This window comes from Poeciliopsis prolifica, unplaced genomic scaffold, assembly GCF_027474105.1.
Source record: "Poeciliopsis prolifica strain line A6 unplaced genomic scaffold, Auburn_PproV2 SCAFFOLD039, whole genome shotgun sequence".
NCBI classification, from domain to species: Eukaryota; Metazoa; Chordata; class Actinopteri; order Cyprinodontiformes; family Poeciliidae; genus Poeciliopsis; species Poeciliopsis prolifica.
In genome coordinates this window covers 3,747,792-3,769,026 of record NW_026562414.1, presented here as the reverse complement: position 1 = coordinate 3,769,026, position 21,235 = coordinate 3,747,792, and the positions used below count along the sequence as shown (strand labels likewise).

At 39.0% G+C, this 21,235-nt stretch overlaps 1 protein-coding gene across 5 annotated transcripts; it reads right to left on the bottom strand.

The window, feature by feature from the left end:
- Positions 1-721: 721 nt before the first annotated feature.
- gareml (GRB2 associated, regulator of MAPK1-like) lies at positions 722-19,893 on the bottom strand. 5 transcript variants are annotated; one of them, XR_008607629.1, is made up of 9 exons: positions 19,648-19,893; positions 15,834-15,974; positions 10,117-10,247; positions 9,560-9,725; positions 6,564-7,393; positions 5,014-5,183; positions 2,890-4,629; positions 1,930-2,143; positions 722-787 (listed from the first exon to the last, which is right to left on the bottom strand). XR_008607629.1 is itself a non-coding variant. In XM_055054476.1 (7 exons), exons 1-7 carry the CDS (start codon positions 19,757-19,759, stop codon positions 4,035-4,037), a joined length of 2,145 nt encoding a protein of 714 aa, XP_054910451.1. In that variant the 5' UTR covers positions 19,760-19,893; the 3' UTR covers positions 1,707-4,034. The 5 variants fall into 5 exon arrangements, 1 of the variants encoding a protein (XP_054910451.1); XR_008607628.1 differs by having other exon boundaries at positions 1,930-4,629; XR_008607630.1 differs by lacking the exon at positions 1,930-2,143 and having other exon boundaries at positions 753-787; positions 3,815-4,629.
- Between the last annotated feature and the right edge of the window lie 1,342 nt (positions 19,894-21,235).

The window sequence follows — 21,235 nt, the reverse complement described above, 5'->3', positions numbered from 1 at the left end:
TGAGACATTACTCATATTGAAATGGAAAATGCGAATGAATAAATCTGAATTATGATGAAATTGTTAACCTATGGTGGTTTAGCTACATTTTGAATTACAGAATAAACCGTTATTCCTTTTTTTTTAGTCCTAAAAGAGCAATGAGGATGTTGCAGATATGACTGAAAGGTCAGAGAACGAGGGGAAATGTCTCATCCCTCTTTTATCTTTACAACTCATGGCTCTTTCTTGGGAACAGATTTCAAGGTACAATATAATCAAATCTGCTTGTGTGGCTAAAGATTTGGCCTGAAGTTCTGGTTTTACAACAACTTGTTAGCAGAAAAAGCAGCAAATAAATAAATAAATAAACATAAATGAGTCGTGGGGAGCGCAGAAGTCTTGGTTGTGCTGCTGCCTGGAGCAGGTGGCACACAGAGACTGCTTTAAATGGTATAGAGACACACATCCATATTAATTAGTTGATGCATAAAGGCTCAAAAAGCTCCACAGTCTTGTGCTAGTGGCTACTGGGTTACACTTGAGTATATTAAGGTCAAGACAATCATTTTCGCTGATATCAGATTAAAATATTGGAGAAGGGAGAAATGTGCCAGCTGGACCGCCCTCTGGGTATGTTCTACTGTATCAGTGGCATTTCTTTATAGCTGCACTTAAGAAAAACAGTGCTGCCTTTCTACACTCTTCTTCTGGGCAACAGTGACACAAGTATGCAACTCTCATGATACTATTTTATTTGTTTTTCTGGACTTGTTGAGTTCATTTCTTCAGTTCCTGTGGGTGATGCCTGCAGAGAAAAAGGATAGTTTAATGTCACAAATGTTGCACTGGACTTTTCCTGATTGCACAAAATCCAAGACTGAACAAATATAATGATCCAGGGTTAAATAATCTTGAAATGGCCTGTTGTACTGGAGCACTGAAAGCTGTTAAATCAGGAGAAGTAATTTTATTCTTTTTATACTTATTATTTGTTCAGTTCAGTCCAACTTTTATCCAGCGCTCTAATCTAGACACTTTCTGTTTTGTTTGTTTTTGGAGGTTCATCTGTTCTCTTTATTTACAATGGCTTACAAAGACATATAATATACAATATACACAATATAGTATGTGGAACTCCCCTGTGTCCAAAAGAATGGATAGAAATTTATGTCTTACTGCAAAAACACAAAATCCTAACAAGCATTTTTGGTCTAGTTTCTCATGCAAATATTTTAGCACATTTGAAAAAGGACTAAACTAACTTTTTACAAGATATAGGAGCTTGTTTTAAGTCAATAATTCCTTAATATTTATAAAAAGTTCTAGTTCCACTGGCAGATTATTTTATTTATTACATGGGGAAAATGTCTTGTTATAAGTTACTTTATCTGCCAATGGAACAAATTTCTTTTCATCAATATTGAGGAATTATTGACTTAAAACAAGCTCCTATATTTTACTGAAAAAGTTACTTGTAAATTATCTTTCTCTAATTTTAAGTTTACTAAGATATTTGCACTACACCAAAAATACTTGGTAATTTCTGTTTTTGCAGTGATGCTTAGTCAACAAATTGTTTGAGGGTACAACATCGAAAGTGATGCAAAAACGACATATTAACGATACATGGACTTTTCTGATCTGTCCACAAATAATTCACACAAAAAATCAGTTTTCTTTGTATTTAGTTTGATGTAAAACTTGATTTGTGATAACAGTGACAATTTTTACGTCTCTGCTGTTTCAGAAACAGTGTAAACACATGTACAATATTTGTATTTTTCAGCTTACAAGCAGAATTGTGATTCTTACTGCTAAACTATAATAACTGCATTTCATTGCATTATTGGACTTATTGATAGTAGACGTAACAATCCTAATAATACCTTTAATTAATTGGTGTCACAATAAGTCAAATATTGATCAACAATAATAAAAATTACTCACCTCTAAGACAACAAAAGCTTTACTATTTAATAGTTTAATTTTGTCATCATCAGCATAGTGACTGTTTTCATCGTTTACAAACTGCATGTTGTTGAGTAAAAAATATGAAAAATCGTTTAGCTTCCTTTTATTTTGCACATCAGTCATTTATTTCTGCATTGTTCGTCTGATGGCAGTCGTGCAGTTACAGGGTCAATATCTCATTTACTCCAGTCTGCAAAGTAACACAACGATTTCATAAACATCATTAAGCAGCTTTTTTATTCGTCTATAGACCACTGAGTTTTGGGAACATAAACATTTTTAAGGGGAAATATAACTGACATAATGCGGCAACAATACACTCACAGACAATCAAGTATAGAAAAACATATATATATATATATATATATGTCTACAATTTTGATACATCTGGATTAGTAGGTCAATTGTTTGTTGAACTGAATCAATAATTATGGTAAAATATCTTCACAAAATTGAATTTAGGTCTTTAAACTTTAAACTATTTGATAAGTTAGCAGGTTAGGCTTTTTAAAGATTGGTGATAGGCCAGGTATCTGAAATCTGTCTACTTTTACTGGGACTTTAATTTGTTCTAATTTAAGTTTTAAATGTTGTGAAATAATAACAAAGAGAGATTTTATTGTAGTTACATTTATTTGGGTAAATAAAGCATAACAGAACAAGAAATTTGAGGTATATCATAAAAATTCATTTCTCAGGTTTGGGGAAACTAAAACAAATTAATGTGTCATTGAAGCAAATTAATGCATCTAAAATTATCAATAATGTTATGGTCTGCTGCGATTCCCCACAGTGCCAATGCAGTGAAGCACAGAAAAGCCCAGACACTCATGACTGAACCTTTAACCCCAATTTTGTACTTATAGAGTTAACAACACATTGTATTTGTTTTTATTTTGTTAATTTAGTTTAACTAGTTCTTGTTGTTGTTTTTACCTCCAAAGCTCCTCCATTGATTCCAGTTTTACCCCACTGAAGATCAAGGGAAACCAGTTTGCAGGATATGTTCAGTTTTACTCGTCCTACTGGTCATAAGTTCAGGTTTAATCAACCAAAACTCATTGAGTACCTATAATTATAATAATAATAACTAGAAATTACAAAAAAATTCAAAATAAATTTTGCCTTCTTCATGATATTGGAAATGTCATTGAAAAACAGGCTCATCTTCAATCAGTGGCTCCATCAAATTCACAGTGACACAGACTGCTAGAGGAAATTCTTCCTTCCCACATTTACAAAATCTCTGACTAATTTTGAATTAACATGAGTAAAAGGACAATATTTATGTCCTTTGAATCTGAATTCAAAATGTTTTGAATTCAGATTCAAAACATTTTTGAATCTGTATTTTAAATGTTTTTTGGAAACACTGTATTTGAAGGGTTATCAGCAAGTGTCATTCGGTTAATAATGACATTCATTAACACAAAGAGTCATTATTAATGCAAAACTGCATTTTAAGATGCAATTTTAAAGCAATTTTTATTGAAAGTTGCAAATCGTGACACCTTTAATGCAAAGTTTTCTACAAAACTGCATTAAAAGATTGTCTTTTAATGCAAAGTCACAATGAAAGTGTCACTTTTAATGCAACTTTACAATAAAAGTGATACTTTTTATGTGACTTTCATTAAAAATATAATTATTTACTTGTGTGACACTTCAGGACACCAGTCATGCACATTTATGACGCCTCCTTCATGTTTATGACTGCAGCATGTCAGTTTTATGCACACCCTTTCAGATAAAATGTCTTTTTTTTCCGGTTCATGGCTACTGAACTCTGCATGCTGTCTAAAGGCCGTTCTATCAAAAATTTAAATAAAAACTAAAGCAGGAATTTTTGTTCAATTCTCACCTGGAGCCAATGTTAGTAAACTACTTCCAGTCTGAAATTCAGAGAAAAATCAAATTAAAATCTGCAGTTAGAGTGAAGAGTCAGTTCTGCAGTTTAGCCACAGGGGGGCGTGGTTTCCTTAGGCTTCAAGCAGTGGGGCTCAGGCGCCAGTGGGTCACAGTGGAAGGCACATTCAGGACGGCTGCGTCGCCATCAGGCACATTACCGAGGGGGGGTAGGGTTAGATTTTGGGCCTCCAGCCTTGGATGAACTGTGTGATTTTGGTCACATGGAGGCGGCTCAGGTGGAAGTCATGTGACAGAATGTCTTCAGTCAGCTGCACCAAAAGGCTGCCGTCAATCCTCTCCCTCTGGAAGACGGCCACCGCCGCCTCTGGCAGGCCGATGAACCGCAGGCACGCCGATACCTCCTCCAGAGACAGAGCAGAAAGGTCACTGGGCGGCCTCCAGGTGGGGTCAGGAGGAGAGGGGGACCCATCAGCACCGCTCGATGATGTCCCGCCGCCGCCTTCAGCGCCTCTGGAGGAATCATTCGCCACGGGTTCAGGCGAGGGGCAAGGCGACTGGCGGTTGAAGGGGTTCAACGCGCCAAACGGTGCGAATCGGCTCTGTGGGGGCGGCGGCCGGAGTCGGGGTGTGGGGGATGTGAAGGACTCCACCCAGGGCTCCGCCCAGGTGGCCTGCGCAGGCTGAGAGCTGGATGTGTTTTCTGCAGGGGCGGTGGAGGCTGGGTCCGGACTGGCCGGGTTAGGAGCAGGACAGTCGGACCAGGAACACGGATAGCAGTAGAGGGTGGCTTCCGGAGAGGGGGAGCAGCTGGGAAACAAACACATTTATTCACAGTTTTCACTTCACATTATTGTTCTGTTTATTTTTTATTTTTGAGCAGTTATGAGGCACAGTGGAAAAACCTTAAACTGCTGCTGTGCCAGTTATTCAACAGGTTGTTGCTAGGTAACCAAAGAGCAAGTGAGTTGCTAAGTAACCAAAGAGCTGACACATTTATCTTGCATTTTATTACAAAACGGTGTCGTTTGGAAATCAAGCAAACCCAAACAAAGGGTTAAAGTTAAGGGTTTAACAAAGGTTTAACCCTTGTTAAACCTTTCAAGGGTTTAACACAAGGGTTGAAAATGCTGAATAGAAATTCAAGCATTTCCAAGGATTTTCAGCACTTGGTGAATGCAGGTTTTACTGCACCTGTCCTGCAGTCCGGAGGAGTAGAAGGAGAGGTTTGGCCTCGGGGAGGTGGAGGTTTTAGGGAAGCGAGGCGGAACTGGCGGGCTGGGGGCCGGACTGGACACGGAGCCTTCTTTCGAGAAGCGAGGCGGCACCGGAGGGGCGAGCAAGTAGCGGCACTCCTCCCTCACCTACACACACACACACACACAGTATAACACACATGCATCAGGGAAAAAAAGGGAACGCCCAACACTTCTCACTGTGTGTGTTCGACTTGGTAAATGTCAAACTTGGTGACCTTTACACCTCAAACAAACTCTACTGCACACACACAGTTGTGTTTATGTGTTTTGTGGGGACTTCACATTGGCTTCCATTCATTTTCTACAGCCTACCCCTGACCCACCCCCTATCATCACATGCCTAACCTTTACCCTACCCCAAACTCTAATCTTCACATACCAAACCCCCAACCCAAAAACAGCATTTCCCCCAAGAAGCGTCCCCACAAAAGCAGTGGTCCCCATAAGTCCCCATGAGAGTATAAAAAAGTGATTCACACACACCCACACACGCACGCACACATACACACACACGTACGCACACACACACACACACATGCACACACACACACACACGCACACACACACGTACGCACACACACACACACACACACACACACACACACAAGCCCATTGTTCTGGCAGGCTAAATATTAGGGAATGAAGAAGACTGTTGGAGAGGCTATAATTTAGTTGCTAAGCAGATGTCTTCACCCACACAAAGAAAGAGAAAAGTTTAGTAAATTATAATCTAGTTTTCCACATGAATGTATAGGGACAGCTTTGACCTACAGGATAAACTGTATGTAGATTATATATTTTTTTATTTCTAAGAAATCAACTTTAATTTTTGTCTACTGGAAAAAAATAAAAGTTTGGTTTGGTTTATGAAACGAGATGCTGAAAACTACCCGACTGCTTGAGTTGTTGGTGATTAAAAATGGCAGAATTAGTTTGAATGAGGTCTTTAGAGCTCATTAATCATTTCCTTCTCTCCTTTCCTTACATCTATCCTTCCTTCCTCACTTTCTTTGCTGTCTTTTTGGCTCTCTTTATTTCCGTCCAGTTTCTTCTCCTTCCTTTCCCTCTGTGCTTAATTCTCACCTTCTCTCCCATAATCCCTTCCTTCACTACTTCATCCATTTCCTTTCTTGCATTTTTTCTTATCTTCTATTCTCTTCCCTTTCTTACTTTCCTTCCTTTATTTCTTTACTCCTTCTTTCTTCCCTCCTTTCAGCCTTCCTTTGAGTTTCTCACAACTTTTTTCCTTCCTTCCTTCCTTCCTTCCTTCCTTCCTTCCTTCCTTCCTTCCATTGATTAATTCTTAACCTGCAGCTGTTTTCCCTTTAATTGTCATATTATGTATGAATGGAGTTTTCTGTTTAGAGAAACGCTTCCTGGAAATGGTTTGTGTCTCAGAAGCTTCAGAAGCTCTTATATATGAATAATTTAAGCTTCTAAAAGCCGGATGCAGCTGTGGACGGATGAAACCCAGAAGACACTCACAGCATCAGATTTTGGAGGTATAGGTGGTGGAGTAGACACTCTGGTCACCAAGGTACCAAGAGACCCATCCAATGAGGAAGACGTGTGGAAGGAAATGAGGTTTGGTTCTTTTCCCAAACTCTCTGTGTTCTGATTGGTCCAGAGTTCTTCATAAGGGATTTCCTCATTGGTCCTCAACTCGTCCTCAGTCCAATCGGGAGTGACATACTCCCTTTCATCGCCGGGTCCTTCGCCCAGTCTCGCCCCTACAGAGTTTTCAGAAAGCCCGCCCACGTAGCCGCACATGGAGAGCCGCTGGAGCGCCGGCCCCAGCGAGTCCTGACCCGACACGCAGAGCCGGGACCGCCGGGGGCTCACGCACTCCTCCGTCATGCACTCCAGCTCCGGACGCGTCTCTCTAACCGCCCGTGAGTAGGCGTCCGGGTCGAAGGCGTGCCTCAGCAGCAGGCTCTCCAGCGCCGCCGTGTGGACGGAGGCCTCTGCAACGTTAAAGCGAGGCATGCAGCGCAGCAGGAGGAAATGCGAGGGAGACACTTCCTGCCGCCGGAGGACCAAGCAGAGCACCACCGTCTTGCTGACGATGTTCAGCAGCTTGTAGCGGTGGCCCTCGCGCACGCCGTGGCGGTCGTAGGGGTTCCGAGGTGGGCGTGAAGGCACCGCGACGTTCACAGGGAGGCGGACTCTCTCGATGATGCTGCGGACTGTGTGCTCCCCTCCCAGCATGCCTTGCTCCAGGGGGGAACGTGTGCAGAAGCGTCCGCGGCAGCCGAAGGGCAGGCTGACACTCTGGTTGGTGCGATGGTTCATACAGACCAGACATGGCGTCTTACCTGAAGAATCAGAGAGCGGTGAAAACCTGGTAACGCTTTAACGTGGCTTTATGGCCTAAACAAATCACCTTTTTTTGCACAAAATCATTCTTCGCCCATAAAAATGGCTGCAAACAGATGTGCGACTATACAATCATACACTTTGACAAGTAGAAATCGAACCTCCTGCACAATAAACAGTAATGCAGGAAGTGTTTTCTGAATGGTAAGTAAACAACAAAACACTTGTCTTTTCCAGCAGCTGACCAAACATGTTGGAACTCGGCTTGGGTTGCTGGGTAACGGTGCAGTGTGACTAAACAATTGGAAGGTTTTTGAAACGGCTCAGATTATGGATTCAATAACTGAAATGTTTTGATAGCAATTTCCTCACTAAAACAAGAAAATAGGAAATGGTGATTACAGAAAAAAATTTAAAAATATGTAGAAGATGCAAAGCAAATCTAAACTACATGGCAAAATCTTGACATTTTTGGACATTTTAATTCAATTTTAATATTTTTTATAACTTCTAAAACCTAATAAAAAATCCTAAAAAGGATGTGTACCCTTTGAACTTTATCATATTTTCTCCCCAATTTGCTGTCATTGTTTCTGAAAGGTGATTTAACAAAATATGAATCCACAGGACTCATGCCACACTTTTCAGATTTTCATTTAGAAAACTATGAAATTTGTATTTTGTTTTCTGTCTGATTTGCAATTCAATGCTGTTCCATTTTGTTCTATCACATAAGTTTGTGTTTGTTATATGACAAAATGATGTGAATATTTGTGCAAAGCTCTTTGATTCTAAAGTTTTTTGAAAACTAAAGAACTTTAAATTGCTACAAATTGCAATTTAAGGATGTTAAAGCCTTAAAACATTGACAGCGTAGTTTCTTGATATCTAAATTAAAAAGGTTCAGCTCTGCAGTGTTGCAAACATTGACACAAACTGTAGATGAAGCTGCTGCAAGAAAACCAAAGACCGATAATTTGCAAATCGTCCAAAATAGTACAAATAAAACAAATTAAACATTTAGAATGAAAAAAAAAATCAATTGAATTCAATATCAGTAACACGCGTACATGTTTACCAGTGCGTTGCGTCAGCGCGTTTTTAAACAACATTCTAAGAATTTGGAAGCCCTGGAGAGCTGTTGGCGCAGCTTTTAAAGAGAGATGTTTTCTTTCTCAGGCAGTTTAGCCTGCAGCTCGCAATGTTCATGATTTCCAAAAAGAATTACAGATGCAGCAGGTTATGAGACAGTTTCCGCTTCACCTCAGTCCATCGTAGACCAACTAGAGGCAAGTTGAGGCTGAGGCCTTTCTGGATTGTGTTTACAGATGTGTTTTTTCCTCACATGCCAGAGTTTAAACATTTTTTATTAATGCAGCGCAGCCGGAGGGCCTAAAAATCACTACCATTAGAAATTGATTCTTAGCCGTGTCCCTTGTGTACAAAGATCCTTCTGGTTTCTCTGAATCCTTCAATAATAATATGTGCTGCAGATGATGAAATCCTCAAATTCTTTGCAATTTCTTATTGACAACTGTTTTTCTTAAATTGCAGAACTGTTTGCTCATGAAGTTTTGTTCAGGAGCTCAAGTTTTGTTTTTCAGTCAGGTTGTTTGTTTTTTTAGTTACTCTTTCTCATAAAGGAAAAGCCTTTCAAAGCTACACCTATCAGGTTTCTGACTCTTCAAATTGAGTTTTTAAACTTCACAAGTTAGTTTGAGTTGAAATGTCACTAGCATAAAATCCGTAAAATAATTATATGCTTTCTATATTTCAAACAACTCAATGAAAAAAAATCTAAAAATTTATATATATAATTATTTATATATATAAAGTATTTTTATTCTATTATTTATTGGAATTATCCAACAAATGTCCTCTATTATTTTACTGCTTATGTATATATACTTCTTCATGAAGACAGATATTTAGAAATATTTTTGTACCTTTTTTGAATATATTTATGCACATTGCTACAAGTCATATAATTCCAAAAAGTGACTCAACAACAAAAAGAATTCTGAGAAACAAATGTAAGAATTCTGAGATAAAAATGGTTGGAATTCTGACATTATGGTTTAATTCCTCCTCCATTGCTTGTATGCTACTAAAACAATTTTGTCAGATGTCCTAAAACGTTGAGCTGAACAGCCTGCCGTACTTACTTCGTGGAGTTTTTCCCAGGCGTCTCAGGAGCGCGCTCAGTCCCGTCTTTTCCTTCGGAGGTGTGGCGCACAGAAGCTCTGCCTTCCCCATCAGCGACAGCTCATCTCCAGCCTGCAGAGTGAAGCTGTAGGACTCGCTGTCCTCACTGAACTCCCCCGAAACCACCTGGAGCAGAGCAACACATGAACCTGATCACAGTCTGTGTGAAAAAGTGAGTAGCTTAAGATCAAATGACCTGCTGTAGACAAACCAGAGTTTACTGCAGAGTTCTACACATTTTCAATCAAATTGTTGTTTATTTTTGACCCACTTAAAGTAAAAAATAAAACACTGAATTGTACTGAAAACATCCATCAATCCATCCCTGGATAGGCGATAAAAAGAGCATTGATATTCTCTCTTCCTTTTTCTACATTAAACTTGAAAATCACACAAATCAAATCCCAAAACGTTTTCCAGTCATTCCGAGCCTGCGCTGGAACCCGGCTCTAAACTCTGTGAATCGCAGAAGGAAGTGTGCTACAGGTGAGCCCAACAGGAAGTGAGCGCTGTTCACCTTGACGCTGAAAGTGATTGTCTCCATGACAAAGACCCGGTCAGGGAAGACTCCTGCAACTTCCTCCACACTGGAGAAATACTGGACCGGATCCCGGACGTCGCGGTCCTCATCCAGCAACTTGAACTTCCCTGTAGAGCGTCACAAAACAACAAAATCCACACGAGGCGGGAAGAAAACAGAAAGAAGTCAAAAAAGAAAACAGGCAGAAATCAGGAAGAAAACAGGAATTAATTGGGAAGAAAACAGAAAGTAATCGGGAAGAAAACAGAAAGTAATTGGGAAAAACAGGAAGTAATTGGGAAAAACAGGAAGTAATCGGGAAGAAAACAGGAAGTAATCGGGAAGAAAGAAGGAAGTAATCAGAAAGAAAACAGAAAGTAATCAGGAAGAAAACAGAAAGTAATGGGAAGAAAACAGGAAGTAATCAGGAAGTAATCAGGAAGAAAACAGAAAGTAATGGGAAGAAAACAGGAAGTAATCAGGAAGAAAACAGAAAGTAATCAGGAAGAAAACAGAAAGTAATGGGAAGAAAACAGGAAGTAATCAGGAAGAAAACAGGAAGTAATCAGGAAGAAGTCAGGAATACATCAGGAAGAAAACAGGAAGATCAATGGAAGACAAAAAGGAAGTTAAAGGCAAAGAGAGGAAGAGAAAAAGGTTGTTTTTGTGGAAATGTGTACATTTACCGCATACAAGGAGAATACAAAGACACCTCAATGACCTTTGACCTGGCACCAGACTTTACCAACTGACAGCCAACAGTGTCGGCATGGCAACCAATAAAGGGCCCCCCATTTTCACGCAGAGCAGAGGCACATCACCATGGAGACAGTCACATATACAACTCTTTCTCTTCCACCGTCGCTTTTCTTTTCTCATCCTCTCTGACTGTAACCTTTACGGATTCGCGTTTGCGCGGCTGATATTTTAGCTAACTGTCTTTGGTGGATTCATGCAATGCAACCAACATATCAGTTTGATTTCAAAGAGCCTGAACAGAATCCTTATTTATCGCCTCCCTGGGTTGCATTTAAACAACTGCATGCCTTGGAGGAGACTCCATTTTTCCCACAAAGTGATGCATGTGTGAAGATGAGACCAAAGAGTTTTTCTTTTCTATCTGGGAGGCAGAACGGCATGCCAAGCCTTACCGTCCTCCACCGCCTTCTTCCTCCTAATCCAAGCTGAACCCCAAGGAAAAGCAGCTTCTCTCCACCAAACAACACAACACTAATACTAACCCACCTTCAGGGATCGGTCAGCTCTGAAATGTTGAATTTCAAGCACTTTGTGAGCGCTTTCACCGTCTCTACAGGATCATCTGTTATAAATAGAAAAACATTAACTGCCGAATCTCAGGATTTTGTTTTAACCATGTTGTAATTGTGAATGTTTGTCAACATTGATTTATTTGTCATTCAAATTAATTTGGCTCATTTTCTGCTGACATCGGTGGCTGTTGACGGTTGGTGGTTACCATAGCAACCAGTAATTGACAGTTTGTGACTGTGTATTATATTTTAACATACATTTTATAAACATGTAAAGGTTTTTGTGTAACTTTGTATATATATCCTTAACTTTTATCATAATTAATGTCGTGAATTTTGGCTGTGTTTCATTTTACGACTGTTAACTGCTGTCAGTTGTTCATTGGGAGCCATTTCCCTGCAGGTTGTTTTGGGTTATTTATTGTGTTTTCTTTAATGTATCCTGGCATTCAGCTACTATGGTCCAACTCTTCCAATCCGTCCTCATGTCATCTTCCTCGTCAGAAGGAGGATGCAGTCAGTGGGATGAACAGGGAGACATCCTGCTGTTCTAATCCCCCGGGGGAAATCTATGTTGCTCTCATCCGAGGCTTATTTAGACTTCCTGTATGAAGTCATCCCTCAGACGTTAGCTCATCGCTGTCAGTTGACCTCTGGTGCCAAAACACCTGCTATACTTGAAGAGATCATAAATGTAGGTTTACGTAACTTCTTCTTATTGACCCTTTACAACTACGTCACTCAATCATTCGAAGCGCCATGACGGACGCCGGAAGTGAGGGGGGGGGGAGAGGAGAGTAACTGAAATTGTTCCCTACCGTCGTGTTGATCAAATTACCGACTGTGCCTGAATTCACACAACATGATTTATGTCACTGTGTCATAAATAGCGTTTCCCTTTAGACCGGAGCAGCATTAAAAACGTACAAAAGACAAGATGCTAACCAGTTTATTTCCTTACATGCTAGGCTACATGACGGAGCGCATTGTCTCCATGGTTACCGTCGGTAAGACACCTTCTGTGTTCTTTTGTAACCATGGAGACAGTGCCGCAACGTCACGTATCCTAGCATGTCAGGAAAAAACTGGTTAGCATGTCAGGAAAAAACTGGTTAGCATGTCAGGAAAAAACTGGTTAGCATGTCAAGAAAAAACTGGTTAGCATGTCAGGAAAAAACTGGTTAGCATGTCAGGAAAAAACTGATTAGCATGTCAGGAAAAAACTGGTTAGCATGTCAGGAAAAAACTGGTTTGCATGTCAGGAAAAAACTGATTAGCATGTCAGGAAAAAACTGGTTAGCATGTCAGGAAAAAACTGGTTAGCATGTCAGGAAAAAACTGGTTTGCATGTCAGGAAAAAACTGATTAGCATGTCAGGAAAAAACTGGTTAGCATGTCAGGAAAAAACTGGTTAGCATGTCAGGAAAAAACTGGTTAGCATGTCAGGAAAAAACTGGTTAGCATGTCAGGAAAAAACTGGTTAGCATGTAAGGAAAAAACTGGTTAGCATGTCAGGAAAAAACTGATTAGCATGTCAGGAAAAACTGGTAGCATGTCAGAAAAAAAATGGTTAGCATGTCAGGAAAAAACTGGTTAGCATGTCAGGAAAAAACTGGTTAGCATGTCAAGAAAAAACTGGTTAGCATGTCAGGAAAAAACTGGTTAGCATGTCTCGGGTATTATACTTGCCTGGCGCACACAGTGAGAAGGAACTGAAGGTAATGAAAAATATCTGAAAGCTTAATTTATTTGAATAAGTTTCAACATCTTTACCAGCGGTGCTAATAAATGAAGAGGTTTGTGCTAGAGTAAAAGTCGGAGTTGTTTTTTTGTTTTTTCTTATCTAATCAATATTTTTTTTTCTGTCTTTTCTTACAAATAAATATTAGGAAAGATGCACTGATTATAAGTTTTATTTTCTGATTTTCTTTTTTGCACATTGGCGAGAAAAACTGCTGCAAGTTTTCAGATTTAAGCATTACTTTTGATCTCTTGTCAATGAGAAATTGAAATGAGATTTTCTTCATTCACGAATCAAAGCACATTTCCTTAAAAACTGTCTGATCTTTAATGAACTTAAACAAACGAATCTAAGTTGGTAGATGCATTTAAAGATCAGACAAAGATGGGAGATCTTTAATAAGGGATGCATAATATCAGAAAAATATACATTTCCAATACTATTACTACATTTCTTTTTACTCTATTTCTTTTTTTATCATCAAAAATTACTATTATCATTTTTAAATGTGTCTTATATATTCTTTTATCACTAAAAACTTTTTTATTCTTAATTATGTTGGTGCACCTGAATTATCTGTTTCTTTTCTTTATTATTCTATTTTATTCCATTTATATAGTTAGCTGAAAGTTGCTTAACATTATTTGTAGGGATTCAAGGTCTTAAAAGTCCTAAATATATAAAGTGTTTTGTTTTGTACTGTTTTCTGAAATGCTTACAGCTTCTTTTTCTTTGTAAATAAGGTGATAAACTGTCAAAATGTAAACAATTAAACTGCATGCACTTAATTTGGTAGTTTTGATGCATTTAAAATAGAAAACAATGGCCTGCTGAACATCAACAACAGGCAATAAAATAAAAACTGTGTAATTCTGAGCTCTTATTTAAGTGATTTTCAGGTGAACCTTCTATTCACGGGGTTACTGTGAAAGAGTGAATGGTCTGATATGATGATGATCTCAGCGTCCCCTCCTCCTAAACAAATATTCATCCTTTCTCCCGAAGCCTGCGAGGCGGCAGCAGCGTGAGGTGACATCAGCGCTGCATCAGAGGAGGAAGCAATGGAGATGAGGCATTAAGATCCGGTTACACAGCAAATAATGAGGCTGCACTGAGAGGGAAGAATGGGCTCCGGTGAGGTCATCCTGACTAGACTCATTCAGCGGGAAGACCACAAGTCAATGAGCAGGAGATCACATGGTAGCAGGTTGGAGGCAAGAATGAAACGGAGCTGCAGGAATATTTGCTTTACAGTCAAAAGTGACGTTTTAAACAACAGTTTAAACGTTGCCAATTTAAATTTTTAGTATCATCCATTTTTCCCAGTGGCGTTGGGAGGGGTGCTGGTGTAGCTTGTAAAAAAAAGATTAAACTGAAATCTAGATAAGTACTTATATTTTAAATCTAAAGGTTAAAAAACATTTTGGTAAACTTGCCGACAATAATAGGGCTGTAACGATTCCTCAAATGATTCGATTATTAAAATTCCTCGAGGAAAATTTATCTGCCTCGAAGCTTCATTAAATCATGTTTCATTATTTAATTTTTTTCTTCCCGGGTGGAGTAATGAACATTTCAAGTTGACTGATTCTAGCTTCTTTCCGCCTGCAACAGCGTGGTTACTGCTTCAAAGCGAACAGTGGTAAGGGCGAAACGTCGTTTTGAGAATGTAATAGAGAATGAAAGAGAGAGAGAGGGTTCTGATTACTTGATTAATTATAAAAATAATCAACAGAGTCCTCAGTTCTTTTACAACAGCCAAGGTCAACAACAGGCTGCAAAAAAAAAAAAGAGAAGTTGTGTTTCCATTAACCACATAGTTGCACAAATTGGAATTATTTTGCTTAACAGAAACACAGCAATTTAAAAAAATTAAAAAACAAATTTTTTCCCCCATCACGCGAGTCACATGACCAACAACCGGCTTTTACTACTGGACGAAAAGCTGAAGAAGATGACAGGAAGTGGTAGGAGGATGATGGAACATTTTTTCATGATACGTCATGTGAACAAACTCATCCATGTTTGATTTGAAAGCATTTGTTATTTAATGGAAACTACAGACTCTCAGTCTTTAACCTAAATTAAGTAATTTAACCTGCGTAATTTAATCTAAGACTGTTTTAACTTTTATGTAACTGAAGTATTAACTTTTAAATAAACCTGAGGTTAACCTAACTTACATTGATCTTAATATGAAGATTTCTTTTTAAAAATGAACTTAAATGATCTCAAGTTGATTTAAGCTAACATTAGGATAAATTTAACCAAACTTAATCCAGACAATGAACACTGAACTTTAGGCTATTTTTAACTCTTAGTGTCTGCAGCATCATTTAAGAGAACAGCGACCAGTCCTGCTTTTCAGGACCAGATTTTTCTCGGTACTGAATAAGCAGCAAATTAAAACCAGATTTCAACACAAAAACACAGCATTAGCTTCCTTTGCTTTGACATTATCCAGCCTGCTTTGAAAGGAACAAACAGAACCCTCTAGAAATAGAACAAGTGGAATATGTTGACCTTTACAGAAAATAAAACGAGTACTTATTTTTACCCCCAGAGAGAATGGGACATTTTATAAACAATGGCTATTTTTAGACCGTGGATAAATGTTGGTAACTCTTTTGTCTATGGGCTCCATGGTTGTGAGAAACCAAGCTGCAGCTGTGAACTGTGTGTGTTTAAGTGTCCATGCTGACCCTGGTACTGCAGTGGGATGTCGATCTTGGGCCCGATGACGTAGTGTCCCTCCTCCAAGCTGTGGGCCGTCACAGTGGTCCACTGACGGCAGGAGTGCAGCAGCACCACGTCGTCCTCCGACAAACCCTCCACGCATTCACCTGAAACGCAGAAAAACACAACGAAAGACGGGATATATTTCAATACTTCACTTAAAGTCTCACTTACTAGAAGACCTGTGATGGAAAATTAAAAGTCCACCTGCTGCCTTTAGTGCAACTAAAGTCAACAAGAAAATTGTTTTGGTTTTAACTTAATGCTGCAATTTAAACCAAATAATTATTTCACAATATAAATGAAAAAAAAAAACTGTCCTCACCTGGTTAAAGAGCCACATTTTTCTATTATTTCACTCACAATATCAAGTTAAATAATTATTTTACTTTAGAATGATTTGAATTCTTGCATAAACAAACTCAGAATTTTATTCAACATCGCAATGAATTCTGCTGAAAAACATTTAGTGTGAACAGGACATTATCTTCAGCTTAGCACTTCATTAAAATAAACACTTTCCTTATTAACACACATCGATGGACCACACTTCCATCTCAGGATATAAAAACAGGCCGCTAAGCATTCTGGGAAATAGTTTCCACTCCTGTCTTTTCCTTCTTTCTGTTTGTTTAAGTGCAAACCTAAAAACTCTTGTTTATTCAACAATTAGTAAAATGTTAACACAACTTACTGCCGTAAGTTTATCTTTAACAAACTCAAAAACATTTTGGTACAAAATCTAAAACTGGATAAATTTATTTGACTTAAAGAGAAGAAAATAGTACACACAACTAAATGCGGCTCAAATGTTACAGTGTGATGTCCACACACACACACACACACACACACCCACACCCCCCCCCCCACACACACCACACACACACACACACACACACACACACACACTCTTGGGGTTCAGTGTTCATAATTACCACCATCAGAAACGCCTCACCAACTCTCTAGCTGCTACTTATCAGGACCCTGTCATTCAGCTGGCATCCTACTATTAAAGGAGCCACCTTCCTCCTCCTCTTCCTCCTCCTCCTCCTCGGTAGCGGCACAACTGGACTGATCTCAGCTAACAGCGCAGTGGTACAGTTCAGTCACAAACACTACAGTTTTTGGGTACAAACTGCACTCAGGTGGCTCAATAAAATGTTAATTTTATCTAAATGTACAACAGTCTTCGATTAAAACTCTTTATTTACCAAAAATATTCTGATTAAATGTTTTATGAAGTAGAAGGATGAAACATGAAATCACTGAGTGTTGATACAGAAACAATTTTTTTTTTTTCATTTCAGACCTGATAATAAACTATTAAAATGTTTGCATTACAGTCAGATGTGAGGTTTTAAGCACTGGTTTTGTTTATTATACAATTTCTGTTTCCTATCCTGTAAACAAAAATGTCAAAATGAAAAAAGGTTGGACTGAAATCGGGATAAGAACTGGAAATACAAACTTGTGTTAATTTGTTAAAAAACGTTTTGGTAAAACTTGCCTTTAATTACAAAGAAACTAGAGGTTGGGTTTCCATTGACCATATAATTGTGCATTCTTTTCACCTGGATGAAGTGATTTGCATCGACATTAGTGTATTTCGCCAAACTGCAATAAAAACACTTTTGTTTGCATCCTGAAAGTCACATGATCAACATTTTATTACTACTGGCGGAAATGACAAAGAAGAGGATGATGGTGCTGCATGTGTCACGTGATTTTAAAAACATTTCTTATTTAGTGAGAACTAAACTTTAAATTCACGTAACGTATCTTTTAACCCTAACTGTATCCATTTATTTTACTTTCATTTGGGCCAATTTTAAAATAAGTAATTTAGTTTCTACATACAAGTTTTTTAACCTAACTTATATGTAGTTGAACTACTATGTATGAACTGTTGATCTTATGCAGCCAAAACAAGAGAAGTTGTTTATCTTTACAATCAAATATGTAACAAAAATAATAAAAATGGCATCATTTATTTATCTCCTTCATATTGTGGAAGTTAGATAAACTTTGTAACAACCAAAGTTTATCTAACTTCCCAGTTGTGGGATTATAGCTGCCTGAGGATTTCCTTTGTAGAGCCAGATGTATTTGCTAGCACGCCATCAGTTGGATAATTTAATATCGTGCAAACTGGAGCATTCATAACGTCGCAGGAAATTCCCCGTCACATTAGCTCCTTACGCACTCACGCAACCGCACTGCAGTTTCTGCACGCAGATAATCACCCTGTTGTTTGTTGACTTGAGAAAGTTGTCATCTTGTTGCACATAAATGCCATCTGGCAGTGCAAACAAGGAGGGATCTGTGGGGGCAACTGCGGCGCAGTTAATAAACACCAACCGGCGCTGCGGCCAGAACAAAACGCGCGTCTCCAGGAGGCGAGGTGCGCATTTCTCCAGGAGCCCGACATGCGCGCTTCTGTCCGCGGTGAAAAGTTGGAGCCTTGCCTCGCCGTCGCTCCTCGTTAGTATTCCCCGCGTTCGTCGACAGATTACAGCATTTGCATATGAATGGGATTGAGCAGCACTTCAGCAGCACAACAGACACTTTGTGGCTTTCCGGGCCTCCTGGACTGGAACAACTTGGCCGCGACACCCATCGCCCGTTCCCATAGTGAAGACAGCAACTCTGCGCTCAGAGCGGAAAATCTTCTGGCAGCAAAGCATGTGACGAATAAACTGTGCGCGATCAAAACGTTTGGTTTCACACCTCCGTGGGCGAGTGAGTGGATTGATATGAAAGCCCTTGAAGTCGCCGCCCTGTTAGGGATGAATCAAGAGCCGCAACGTGGGCAGATTTTCCCAAAACGCAACGGAAATACAGCTACCCTGATTTCAAAATAAGAGCGGAAAGAATTGGTCAATTTAAACTTGAGTTGGTAAAGTTTAAACTTTACCAACTCAAGTTTAATTAATTAACTCCTTGTATTTGTTAAGAAGAATGGAATAAACACTTTCATGTTGTTCAAATAAATGAATTAGTTCAAGTCAAATGTTCGTAAACGATCTAAAACTTAAGAGTGATAGAAATGTAAAAGCGTTAACATGGAAAGTAATATTTGTTTATTCTATTTTCTCAGCTAAAACACATTTAACAGCTACATTTATGATTTAATGCTTCATATTCATGAATGTAAACACATTTTCTTTTTATATTTGACTCATTTTTCTTAGGACAACAAACTAATTTGTAACCTCTTCTGTAAGAGATTTTAAATACTTTTTTTGTGTTGATGAAGGTCTGAGTCCCTTTAAACACCCACCAGTTCAGACTTGCTTTTCAACCAGCATATTTGAAGCGAATAGACAACAAAATTTTGTTTCTCAATTAGTAACTGCATGTTGTTTTTATGATGCAAGTCACTTTTATCTGCCTTGCTGCTGAAATATGCTTTACATACAAACTTGACTGACTTTTTAATTTTTTTTTCTCGAAATTTTCTAAAACAAGTCAGTGCATTTATTTTGAAAATTTTAAACCGGAAGATGCCATTTTCTATCGGCTTGACATTTTATTAATTTCTAAATTTTTCCAGTTACATTTTTACAATTGTTTCATGACACTTCAAAGTTGTATACTTACAAAAAAACTCATACATAAATTTTTATATGTCAATTTAATAACTTTTTTCCTCGCTTGCAAGCAGCAAAAAACACATATATGAATATTTATAATCGCCGACACAACAAACATCACTGCACGCTTAAAGTTGACAAATGGCGAGAACTTTCTGAGCACCCACGGGCGCCGGGTGTCTCTTACCGTGGGCCAAGCGGACCAGAGTGGGCAGGCGGTACTTGCTGACCACCGCGTCCAGCGGCAGCGCCAAGGGGCTCCAAGTGATCTCCGACAGGCTCGCCGACAACTTCTCCATCCTCCCGGAGCATCACGGGGCCGGAGATAACGATGGAGACGGAGACGGGAGCGCTGCAGCGGGGCTCGGTGACTGAGGTGGGATGATGGCAGAGAGTTTCGCCATGTTTGAATAATGTGGGAGAGACGCGGAGCTCGGTGCGCGCAGAGAGGAGGGAGGGAAGGAGGGAAGGAGGGAGGAAAGGAGGCATCGCGTCGCTTCCCCTCTCCGTCAACCGGTTTCTGCCTGCTGCCGCCCCCACGCAGGCAAGTGGGTAAAAAACACCAAGTCAAACATTTAATGTGGCCAAACAGAGTTTTGCAACTAACCGAGCCTTTACATGCATTTGAAAGGTCGTTTTGGTTAAAGTCATGGAGAAAAAAAAAAAAAAAATTTAGGTGTCAATTAAACGCTCTTGATTAATCGATTACCGAATGTATGACCAGTTGATTTGTGCTGTAAAACATGCAGGCAGGCTTTATAAACGCAATAACCTTACAGTAATAATGACTGCTGCCTTTCAGGCTGGAAAAGACTTAAAGAAAGAACCTGAACAAGAACTGAAACGATTAATTATGTTGAACCAACTGGAGCATACAATCCCAAAACAAGGCAATTTGCTGAAGGAACAACTTGCAGAGCAGTAATTAAAACAAAAATGAAGAATATATTTTGCATTTAAGATGAAAAATCTTCATTTTATTATTATTAATCCTTTGTTTAATCTTTTGAGACTCCTTTCATTTACAGGAGTCTATTACATACATCACAACAAATAAACAGAACAATAACATACATGATCTCTGTAAAGATGTTCTACCCAGAACTCAAGTGGCTCCTGATGTTACAGTATGTACATTTTATTTTTAAAATGTTTCTACATATTTGTTGAAACTGTCACTATGTCAAATCAGTATGGTATTAAACACTAACAGATAATCTATGAAAAATTTGACTTAGTCTTCTCACAGTGCTAACTTGAAACAACCAATCAGAGCCAGGGAAGGGTCTTAGCACTGTCAATCACAATCTACAGCTAGCATAGCATGTTGTGAATGCTAGGCTAGTTAGCATAGCTACCAATAACAGCAGGTGAACAGTATTACTGAAGCAGTAAGTTGTTTTCTTTTTGCTATAGGCACATTTATCAGTATTGACTGACAACGCTAAGACCCGCCTCTTGGCTCTGATTGGTTGTTTTTGTTTGGAAGTGGCAGCAGTAGCTCAGGGAGGAGATGAAGGAGATTGATCGTTTCACACATTATTTGTCTCATTTTTCACTTTCACAACATAGTGACAGTTTAAATAAACATGGAAAATATTTTTCATATAAAAAGTGCCCCACATTTTCATTGGCTATTAGCAACACTTTTGCTGTTGGGTCAGTAAATGTTCAACTGAAAACTCTTAACGTGAGTTCAGTTCCACTTTTCCACATCCAGTCTTCGCTCCATTTAACACAAGAGTTGTAGACGTTCCCTGACTTACAATCGGGAG

Coding starts and splice junctions, on each gene's coding strand:
- gareml (XM_055054476.1), bottom strand. CDS start 19,759: ATGGAGAAGTTGTCGGCGAGCCTGTCGGAGATCACTTGGAGCCCCTTG. Junction 15,975..19,647: donor TCTGGTCCGCTTGGCCCACG/GTAAGAGACACC, acceptor TCTGCGTTTCAG/GTGAATGCGTGGAGGGTTTG. Junction 9,726..10,116: donor CAATCACTTTCAGCGTCAAG/GTGAACAGCGCT, acceptor GCTCTGCTCCAG/GTGGTTTCGGGGGAGTTCAG.